Source organism: Cydia splendana, chromosome 3 (genome assembly GCF_910591565.1).
Source record: "Cydia splendana chromosome 3, ilCydSple1.2, whole genome shotgun sequence".
NCBI lineage: Eukaryota > Metazoa > Arthropoda > Insecta > Lepidoptera > Tortricidae > Cydia > Cydia splendana.
Genome location: NC_085962.1, coordinates 8,201,561 through 8,213,956, shown reverse-complemented (window position 1 = coordinate 8,213,956; position 12,396 = coordinate 8,201,561). Strand labels below are relative to the sequence as shown.

Here is a 12,396-nt window from a genome sequence, read left to right as displayed (position 1 = left end):
TCAATATTAACTTTCAAGGTAAAACATGTCAGGAAGTTATTTATTTACCTTGGTTCATAATTATGTAAAACTGCTAAACCAATAACTGGATACTATTTAAGTTTTAAGTAAGATAAATAAAATAATAAACAGATGTAATTGAAAATAAAACTGTTTTATTAAATTAAATAATCCAATTTATTAACCTTATCCAATCAACAACTTACAAACACAATCACTATTAGTTTATAATTCAGTAAAATATGATTTAATTAATTATTAATTAATTAATCCATCTAATTAATCAAGTAAGTACATAATTATTACAATAATTACCAACATAGTATTTACTTAACTTTCAATATTCCTTTGGCGATGATTAACTCAGTGCTGAAGCAAAGGCAGAATGCTCAAAGCAGAAATGCAGAATGAGGAATGATCAATAATGGATCGGTCGGTCCCTTTTATACCCATTTCTACCTGGCAACTGGTTGATCATGCCACTTGTCATTCGATAAGTGACGTCACAGAAGTAGTTTCTCATGTACCTCGTCCATTTATCGAATTATGCAGAATAAAACTATTAGAACATCTTTACAATAAAACTCCGTTATAGATAATTATTAATCAATAATAGTAATACAAAATATAATCACTTCAAAGTAGTTTACAAATCTTAGTAGTAGGTTAACTTACTGCTTCTCTTGTCAACCGTGGTTTCGTATCGTACCTACTAGGGCTTCCAATACCGGGATCCCGGGATCCCGAAATACCGGGATCCCGTCTGTTTAAACGCATTTTTCAATACCGGTATTTTTTTATTCATTACCGGGATCCCGGTATTTTCAAAAACAAGGAAAATGTGCGGATTATACCGTTTAAAATCCTATAAAATGATTAAATTCGGCTGTATCAAGAACATTACTTGCCCATTTAATTAAAGATCATTTAATTGAAACAATATCTGTGCATATGCGTTTGATAAATATTTGGTGATGAATTCTGATGTTCAGGATATGATATTAATATAATGAGGAGGCAAACTGTCATTGTTGCAGTCTGAGGGCTTACCGCGAACCAATTGTGGAAATATAGGATCTCCCTATTTTCCCAAGGACCCGATATGCATAAAACGGTGAGAAAAAGCTTTGAGTATCAAAAACTAAGGCATATGCAAAGACCGTTTGTATCATTTGTATAGGCTGCATTTTAAGGAAGATAAATATTTTGGAAAGAGTAAATACACATTTAGCTTAGTTTTAATGAAGTAGTACATAATTTAGGGCATAATGGCTTGGCTACACATGCTGTACTCCATACGCATCACGACTTTGTGTACCTATCTGTTGTGTCGTAGGGCGGGCGTATATGAAACGCCTTCTTGTACACCCAGGTGATCCAGGTATACACCAAAGTTTGTTTTTGATCGAACACTTGTAATATAAGAGGAAAAACTGCACGTGAGCCTTCGAAAATTTGAATAAACGGAAAAATACACAAGATAACCTGGAATATATTAAGTGATTATCTTTGTATCAAATCAGCCGTTTTAGTTTTTACCACCAACTGTAGCATTTCTCCTTCGAAGCTTAGTTTGTAGTTCCCGTACAGTCATAAATGAATACATTTTTCTTGATAAATCGCAAGTATTAGTAAATAATTCGCAACCATACGCTTGTCACAAATCGTAAACAATGACGGATCACAGAGACATCTGTCCTAACCTTTCAGTGTGCCTCCTCATTAGTTCTTTTATATGGTTCCTGTTTTTATTTATTGTATTTTGGTATGTTTTTGTAATATATATAATATATGAATAAAGAGATGTTATTAGTTTTTAAAATGATATCAAAAAGTAGAAAGAAATGAGCAAGGAATTATAGTATGGCTGGTTTATTATGTTGAACTAAAAATGAGACTGGTGAAGTCAACAAGGCGGATAAAATGATTGCCAATCTGGAGGGTGAAATAATAATTATTGCAGATGGCGATTATTGTTTAATATTCTAAGCTAACATACATACCTAGTGTTACAGTGAGCCTTTTTTTATAAAACTCAAAAATTTTAAGCGATTCATAGTAAATACCGGGATCCCGGGATCCCGGTATTGATGAAGACAGTTTCGGTATTAATACCGCTATTGAAAGAAGTCCGGTATTTGGAAGCCCTAGTACCTACCCACATAAATAGCAAATTCTGTAAAATTCACGTAATGTTGTGTTAAGTGTTTAAATAGTGTAATACATATATTATCAACATTGGACGTCAAAGAGAAACAGGTCAGTTTCAAACGTAATGCAATTTGTACATAGAACAACAATATTCTAACACGGCCATACTGACGTATACTTCGTTCTCGAAGTACACAATTAATCAATAATCTTAATAATAATAAAAAAAAACACCTTAGCATAATCATAGGATAGTGATTGATTAAAATAATATTAACTTTGACCACTTGCCAGATATCTAGACATGTTTGTCCCATTCACCCGCTGCTAATGAAATGAACAAACACCAAACAAATGGCCGACCAGCGGAGTGCTTTAACTAACCCAACACTTTGCCAATCATCTCGACATGTCAATCTCATTCACTCGCTGCTAGTGAGACAGATAAACACCAAATGAAAGGCCGACCAGCGAAAGTGTCTAACTACATCGCCACAAATCCAATAAAAATAATCAATCATTGAATAACTTTATGATTTTGACCAATAAATATTAATTATACGTATAATCTTTGTATGATCACTATTCGAATATAGAGTAACATATATTATATATTTACCTACATAACATAAAGATCGTTCGGCCAATCTGACGAATCATTGCACATTGTGTTAAAAATATTAATTACAGTTGCTACACATCTTTCTACTCGACCATAGCTTCGTGGTACACCAGGACTCTGCTCCACTGTCGCTTGTAGCGGGGTTAAAGGTGGGCAAAGCGATGTCCTTGTTTCTTCTGCGAGCACCGGAGACAGCTTTCAGAAGGCTTCCAAATTCGTCTGAAATTATATAAGTATATATGTAGTGTAGCTGGATACAATCCCACTTCTGATGTGAGATAAATGAATATTTTTTAATAAATATTAAATATATTAAAAACTCAAAATTTGATAGTCAATATTAACTTTCAAGGTAAAACATGTCAGGAAGTTATTTATTTACCTTGGTTCATAATTATGTAAAACTGCTAAATCAATAACTGGATACTATTTAAGTTTTAAGTAAGATAAATAAAATAATAAACAGATGTAATTGAAAATAAAACTGTTTTATTAAATTAAATAATCCAATTTATTAACCTTATCCAATCAACAACTTACAAACACAATCACTATTAGTTTATAATTCAGTAAAATATGATTTAATTAATTATTAATTAATTAATCCATCTAATTAATCAAGTAAGTACATAATTATTACAATAATTACCAACATAGTATTTACTTAACTTTCAATATTCCTTTGGCGATGATTAACTCAGTGCTGAAGCAAAGGCAGAATGCTCAAAGCAGAAATGCAGAATGAGGAATGATCAATAATGGATCGGTCGGTCCCTTTTATACCCATTTCTACCTGGCAACTGGTTGATCATGCCACTTGTCATTCGATAAGTGACGTCACAGAAGTAGTTTCTCATGTACCTCGTCCATTTATCGAATTATGCAGAATAAAACTATTAGAACATCTTTACAATAAAACTCCGTTATAGATAATTATTAATCAATAATAGTAATACAAAATATAATCACTTCAAAGTAGTTTACAAATCTTAGTAGTAGGTTAACTTACTGCTTCTCTTGTCAACCGTGGTTTCGTATCGTACCTACCCACATAAATAGCAAATTCTGTAAAATTCACGTAATGTTGTGTTAAGTGTTTAAATAGTGTAATACATATATTATCAACATTGGACGTCAAAGAGAAACAGGTCAGTTTCAAACGTAATGCAATTTGTACATAGAACAACAATATTCTAACACGCTCGTGTTTTGGGGAGGTGCTGGGGGTCCCTGAGCCTGCCCTTGCTTGACAGACGGCACTAGCTGGTAACACCTTGTTTCCGAGATATCGCAAAGTTACACTGTGTCCGATTGTTTCAATGTAGAACAACTAACCCTATAGGTATAATTTTATACCTAAATCTGACTTTTGTGAGGGAGTGAATTTTCTGTACGGTAGTACTACTAGTTATTCTGTGCTTCAGAGCCACTCGCATCATTTAACGTTTGCCTGAAATAATGGCAATACATACTTTACGGGCTACGGGTGCTGAAGTAATATTCCAAACGCAGGCTGAGTTGTAAACACACAGGTGGACCGTGTATGTAGTGTATGTACACTCTGATTACCCACGCATGGTGGATGGTTACAAATGTTACGGACCTCGAAGTCACGTTATACTGGTCCGCTTGAGGCGAAAGCTCCCAATGGGTATTCAGGGCCAGGGAATGCGTGGCGAAAGCCACGTAAACAATGCGCGTTTGTTTGAACATGTGCGCTACTAATTTCGACCGCTGCGCCCGCGACCGCCCGAGTAACAATAGCTAACGGTTTTTTTTAGTTTGGTTGCATTCTCCTATGAACGCTAGAGCCAAAATTAGAACGATCCAATGTACATTGATTTTAGTAAGTTGCCTTTCAATTACAATGTGAAGCATAGGGGAGAATTAGGTACTCTGTTCGTTTATAGGTATAACTATGCTATATTCCTGCTGCAATTTTAAATATTCGTTGATCGAATACATGTATATAAACATTATAAACTGACCGTGTAACCTGATTCTGTAATTTTACAGATATGCAGGAGTTTTCCGCGAAGCTGAGGCTAATGGAGGCAGGAGACGCGGCGGTAGAACCAGTCGCGCCCACGGACCACCACATCTACTGCAACATTCACGTTGGGAAGGACGCTCTACTTGGTAACATTCAGTTCTATTAAGACTAGGGGATAATACCTACCTCGCTATCACATTATTATATCCTTTCGCCGAACACTTTCTGCTGAGAGGGGCAGAGAAAGGTATATGTTATTCCCTGTCGCTCTTAGCAGCATGATATAAATAAATAATAAATAAATAAGTAAATAAATATTGGGGACATCTTACACAGATCAACCTAGTCCCAAACTAAGCAAAGCTTGTACTATGGGTGCTAAGGCGACTATATACATACTTATATAGATAAATACATACTTATATATATAGAAAACACCCATGACTCAGAAACAAATATTAGTGTTTATCACTCAAATAAATGCCCTTACTGGGATTCGAACCCAGGACCATCGGCTTCGCAGGCAGGGTTACTACCCACTAGGCCAGACCGGTCGTCAAAATAAGAAATTCCGCTAGGTAATAAACCCTTCCCTACCTATTATCAATCCCCCTCCTAATATCCATTACATATTACCTTTCCCTTCATACCTATTATCCGGCACGGTATTCGGAATCGAACAGACAGTCTTCACTTTTTTACGCTTTACGCGCCTCCGAAAATCATTTCAAGTGCTTAAAGCTATTAAAATGCTGGCGAATTCGAATTAAATTACACATTAAACAAATAAGTTTCAAGTATTTTTATAATCACCTTTTAAAAGACGTTAATTTCAAATTTCAACACTCCACTAGATATGTTTAGAATACCTATTCTTTATTGCTAAAACTATTTTTTTAGCTACGCCGCAATCGGGATCTTTTAAAGTGATACTTTTATTTCGTACATTTCGCTAAAGGTCTCTGCGGGTTATTCCCACTAGTTACCACCAAGTTCTTACAATATTTTGGTGGTAACTACTGGGAAAAAAAATCCCACCTTTTACCAGTGGTAACTACTGGGAATAAAAATTCCCACTACTAATAAAAACAGTATAAATAGTATAGTATAAATATAGCGTGCTGTAATAAATAATTATGTGTCAGTTAGTGATTCAGTAAACTGCTTTAAAAGTGATCAAAAATATTAAAATAGTTTTTCCGGTATAAGTGTAAAAAACTAAAATAGAAGAGTCTCATTCTAGTTAAGTAGAAATTAACTTATTATCCGGATTAAATTTATCTTATTAACTGTAAATTGAATTACATATATTTATACAAACGAACAAACAAATTAGTCAAAAACCGACAGAACTGATTTCGTTTTATTATTTACAGCTACTTTATTTCGTTCTATTATAACACGACGCAGAGCTGCAATATGTAGCTGCATATTTAATACAAACAATATTTTTTTGCCTGACACGTTCATAGCACGGTCATGGTATGATACGGTGTAGTGGGCAGAGACCTTTAGGCACTAATTAAACTTTACGAAGCTTACCCAAAAGAGGAATGTTTATGATTTGCGCGGCCATAACTCCCATAAGCAAGGCGAGTAGGATCCTCGCTGGCGTCATGCCAGTTAAGTTTAAAATACTGTCTTGCGTGGGTTGCTCGACTTGCTCGCTCGTCTGGCGCCGCTACAGTTTTTATTTATTTTGAGACGTTTCAGAACGGAGGTCACACATTTCACGTATGCATATATAAAATAAAGTCAAGCATAATACTGCACTTCGGATCTTAGTAATTGCAGTCTATTAGATAGAATAGATGATGACTGCTGGAAGCTGGAAGAGATGTACCTTTACTATTTTCAAAGTGTGAAAATATCTCCCAACAATATTTTAAATTTACATTGAAAAACACCGATTGAGTACAGGACTTGACCACACACATTCCTAATTTTTGACAGGAAGTACCGTTTTGAAAATTTTGATATTTAGGCAAGTAGTAGGCCAATGTCTGGCCTACAATTAGAAAAAAAATTAGAGGTGTCGCTACTTCACAACGACATTAAAAAATTGTTTTATTGTTTTTTTACTTCTTTTTTCTTTTTTTTTATATGACAACTGGTATTCGTTTTTTGAGTATCGGTGCATACCTAAATAAAGAACACTATTTAAAAAAAATAACCAAATCGCTTGAATACATCCCGAAAAACAATACATTAAAGAAAAAAATTAATAAAATCATAAGTCAAAAACTGTCACTAGTAGGAAGTTGATACTCAGCAAAAATATCCTTCACCATAAGAGGTACTCACAAAAAAAAACCCGAATCAAATTGACTTAAGGGCCAAAACTTACTATGGAAAACCGACTATAGACTTTGGTCACCCATACAACCATTTCCAGTCGCCGTTACGACGCGGTGTTGACACATCTTGTGTCGACACCGTCTGTTTCGGTCACAATTCCAGTCGCAGAGTCGTCGCCGTGTCGACACAGTTACCAGAAATGGGGAAGGGTCGACACATGACACAAAGTGACATAAAGTGTGGTCGCCGTGTGCACACATTGTTTCGGGTTTGCGACTACTTTATGCCAAAATCATTCGTTCATTCGTTCATTTTGTTCCTGTCAAATGGAAACTGTCAGATGGAAAAATACTTAAATAAAAATAAGTGACATTAATACGCCATCTCTAAAACGGATTACAAGACATAATTATATATTGTTTGCATTTATATTACAATATGACTTAAATTATTATGGGGAATTAAACTGCTCGAGTGATTTGATAAACTAAGTGTAATATAATCAACGCGCCACCACATTGTTTTAGTTTAGCCGGAAATGAAATTGTTTACTTCTCAGTGCCTGTGTTCATAACTATATTATTTGAAGCATTTTTAGTACTTCGATGCGTATACTATACTTAAATAACAGAAATAACGCTTTACATACTACGAAACTTGTTAATTATGATGTATAAATATGGTTTAAGGCTGAGAAATATTGCAGTCACAAAGTAGTTGCAATGTTTCGACTTTGTGTCGACTCTGTGTTGACACATGACACGCGCTGTCAAAAGTAATAACAAAGTTACTGGTATGTTACTGGATTTGCAAAATGGCTCCTTGTGTTGATTTGTTTTCAGATATTCTCAAAGTGTAAAAATGCCGTGGTCAGAGATGGGCATTAATCGATTAACTGTTTATTCGACTAATTAATGGAATAAAAAAAGTTAGTTTAGTCGACCTAACATAGATTGAAATTGAATTAATCTGAATATTAATCGAATAAATTATCGATTAAATCTCGATTGAAAGTTGACAGGGGGCCATTTTTGTACGTAAAAATAATAGAAATGTCTTGCATGCAGATGGTAGCAAAACACTTTGTCATAAAAGTCGAGATGGGTGTCGATATATAGGTTTTAGGGAGTGCCGATTTCGAAAATAATGACCATTTTGGAATCCGAAATGGCGGCCATGCACTGTGTCTTAAAAGTCGTCATGGATGTCGTTTTATACGTTTTAGGGGGCCCCAATTTTGAAAATGATGACCATTTTGGAATCCAAAATGGCGGCCATGCACTATGCCATAAAAGTCGTCATGGGTGTCGTTTTATAGGTTTTAGGGGGCGCAGATTTCGAAAATGATAACCATTTTGGATTCCAAGATGGCGGCCATGCACTATGTCATAAAAGTCGTCATAGACGTTTTATAGGTTTTAGGGGGCCCCGCTTTCGAAATGATGACCATTTTGGAATCCAAAATGGCGGCCATGCACTATGTCATAAAAGTCGTCATGGGTGTCGTTTTATAGGTTTTGGGGGGCGCAGATTTCGAAAATAATAACATTTTCAATTTAAAAATGGCGGCAATGCACTATGTCATAAAAGTCGTCATGGATATCGTTTTATAGGTTTTAGGGGGCGCAGATTTCGAAAATGATGACTATTTTGGATTCCAAGATGGCGGCCATGCACTATGTCATAAAAGTCGTCATGGATGTCGTTTTATAGGTTTTAGGGGGCGCAGATTTCGAAAATGATGACTATTTTGGATTCCACTTTTATGACAAAATACGTAGCCGCCATCTTGGATTATAAAATGATCATCGTTTTCGAATTCTGCACTCCCTAAAACCTATAAATCGACATCCGTGACGACGCAAGTTATCTTTATTTTCAGATGTAACAAATTGCTACAGAATACAAAGGACAAAAAAGAAGCGAGGAGGTAATGAAACAAGCAAAAATACAGATGATTCCTCGACGCAATTGGGTGATTCTTAAATTGTGTCCAGATTTTTTTTGTCATAAAAGTTTATATTTTTCACATATTACTCTCACAAGTTCCGTGACATTTCGACCTTGTAATTTTTTAAGTAAATGTTTTTGTTTATCTATGAGGATCTCACTAGAATAGTATAATCAAGGTATGTTTATATTTGATGAATGAAATAGTAACGCAAAAAAAAATATATTTGTGTCTTATATTCCTGCCGAAGACTTTTATTTTACCTTTTCCTTCTACACAAGTTTGGCCAAGTAATAAGAATTTAAGGCTCTCAATTTTATTTTGACTTCTACAACAGTAAAGCTACGAGGCCATGTTTGGTATCGTTTTCGTATAAATTCGCAGTACCAAATTTAGTTAAGGTATCACATTGACACCATTCCGAAGTAAAAACATATAAACTTATTAAAATACTTTCTTTTAAACTCCTCTTCACGCTTAAACTGCTGAACAGTTTTAATTTAAATTTGGTACACATATATTTTGAGTCCCGAGACAGGATATAATAAGTTATCTCAAAAATCATCCTTTAAAGGTGTGAAATGAGGTGTAGGGGGGAATTCAGAATTGACTTCTTGAAGTTAATACTGTTTAAGTTTAGGTTTGAAGTCATGTTTTTTCATCATTTTTAACTAAATCAAAGATGTAGACCATCCCAAATTTCATATAAATCGGTTCAGCGGTTATTGATTTCCCGTACAAATTTCCACGCCACTTTTCACACCTTCAAAAGATGATTTTGGTTATAAGATCTATCCTATGTCCTGTTCCGGGACGCAAACTATTTCTATACCAAATTTCAACGAAATCGGTTCAGCGGTTAAGCGTCAAGAAGAGTTTCAAAAAAACCGGCTAAGTGCGAGTCGGACTCGCATATTAAGGGTTCCGTACATTAAGTCCGACTCGCGCTTGACTGCACATTTCTAATAGGTTTTCCTGTCATCTATAGGTAAAGAACTATTTTGTGTATTCAGACGGACATACATACAGACGCACGAGTGATCCTATAAGGGTTCCGTTTTTTCCTTTTGAGGTACGGAACCCTAAAAAGATTTATTTTTATTTTGTGGAATGGTGTCAATGTGATATCTTAAATGGATTCAGCACCCCAGATTTATACGAAAACGATACCAAACACGGCCTAGCACCTTCACTGATATAGATATATCAAGATAAAATTGAGAGCCCTAAATAAACTTTCAAGAGCGGATATCTCAAAAACTATTCAACATATCGAAAAAATTGACTGAATAAACTTGTAACAAATTAAATTAACTTTCATTTTGTATAAGTGGCCATGTCGCTGAGATGCATAGTTTCCGAGATATAATCGAAAAACGGGAAAATGGGACCTTCAAAGCCCCCTCTCTCCCCCCCGCTCAAGGGCTACGGCCGGGGACTTTTGATATGTTCACCTCCTAACTTGTCAAACCGAGTTACGGAGTCAAAATTTGTGTTCCGAGCATTTCCCTCTACAACTTTTGGAGCATTCGTTGCCTGACCTAAGTAGCTTATTGAATTTCTTTAAAAACTTTTCTGTAAAAGGTTGACGGGTGTTGGGTGTTTATATGGTTTCGGTCGATTATTATCATTTGCATTGCCCATGATGACTTACTAGAATTACGAGCACACGAGACACTAATAGTAGTTTGACAAACCTTGGTTTTCAAGAGGTATTTTATATTGACATTTGCTGTCACAAATTTGCTGTCAGATTTAGTCGCAAACCGCACGCAAAGTGCACACAAATGTGTCGACACCTTGTTACGGAAAAGTGTAGACACGGCGACGACACTTTGTTTCGAAACAATTCTAGACACATTGTGTGGACTCTGTTACGACACATCTGACATTTAGTTACCACTTTGTGATTCTGCGACTGGAATGGTTATATGGGCAGTAGGTTCGATAATTAATGGTGGTGGGTTGGTGGGTAGTAAAAAAAATCGTTAGGTAGATTGAGTATTTGGTTAGATCTGATCGACACGCTCCAGTAACTACAAAAAATCCCCTCTTGGGCTCCCCTACTACTATTTCTTGTCGATTCCGTTTATAAGATCGCGGTGCTATGAGGGTTATTGGGAGGTTTATTAATTACTACTACACAGCCACTAGTTATCACTATATTCAATTGGGTATCAATCAATAACTAGATGCTCTTCATTGTCATTCCGATCTCAAACAATTATCTGAGGCCGGCTGGATGCACTGGTTGCGACTTAACTGACGAGCCCATGGAATACCAACACGACGCCATTACGACGGTTACATTTTAATGGTGCTGTCGAAACATTTGGAATTGTGTCACACGCAACGGTCGCTTTCAAAGAGTGACATTAATACGTATTATTCTTCGCTGTAGAGAGTACCTATAGTCTTATACAGTGAACCCTGGTTAAGTGGGACCTGGATAAGTGAGAAACCTCTATAGCTGGGACTCATTGTACGGTCCCGACACTTTAGCACTGAATTACCTCTATTAGTGAGAAAAAACGAACCTCTATAACTGGGATTAGTTGTTGTGATTTTATAGTCACATTTACCTCTATAATTGAGACAGAGAGTGTATTTTACCTCTTTTACTGATACTATATTTATGAGAGTACATTTTCCTAATTGCTTTTTAAGAATTTTATAGGAATTGATCTCTGTATCTGAGATAACGTCAATCTATGACCTCTCTAACTTGGACTTTATTGATCAATTTCCGTCTTCTTACTAACTTTAAACTCTCTCGTTTTGTACACATATTTAATTACACAAACGGGTCTACCGCGATATATAAAAACAATGAAATTATATCGCGGTAGACCCGTTTGTGTAATTAAATATTCTTACTAACTCTTGGTCTATCCACAAATTCTGTATTTGCTTAATTGTGTCATTGTTCAAGTTTCATTTAGTTACTTTATGTAGTTAAAACTATCGAAACGAAAGCTGAAATCTTGATAAGTAACACGAATAAACAAATTTTCATTTAATAAATGTCTAAGACGCAATGAAGTCCGTACCAAATTTAATTGAAAAAATCAATCCTTTGGAGAATCATTCAAAATAAATTCAAAGAAATATTTAAACAGACTTAAAAAATGTTTAGGGACAAGGATTATTTTACCTTATTTATTTTTGAAGATAATTACAAAATACCTTATTACCCACCCCTATAACTGAAATATCCTCTATTCTCACCTCTATTAATGGGACCCTCTGTAAATGAGACAGAAATTTATTTGTACCTGGCTAACTGAGAGCCAGGGTAAGTGGAATACCTCTTTAAGTGAGACAAATCTGCTCGTCCCTTGAAGTCTCACTTATCCAGGTTTCACTGTATATACGTTACAA

At 35.3% G+C, this 12,396-nt stretch overlaps 1 protein-coding gene across 1 annotated transcript in view; it reads left to right on the top strand.

Moving 5' to 3' along the window:
- The window catches only part of LOC134806515 (tumor necrosis factor receptor superfamily member wengen), a 30,199-nt gene that overhangs the window by 8,872 nt on the left and 8,931 nt on the right, over positions 1 to 12,396 (top strand). Inside the window, exon 3 of the mRNA XM_063779814.1 lies at positions 4,790 to 4,912. Within this exon, the coding sequence (XP_063635884.1) occupies positions 4,790 to 4,912 (123 nt within the window). The remainder of the gene's footprint in view (positions 1 to 4,789; positions 4,913 to 12,396) is intronic.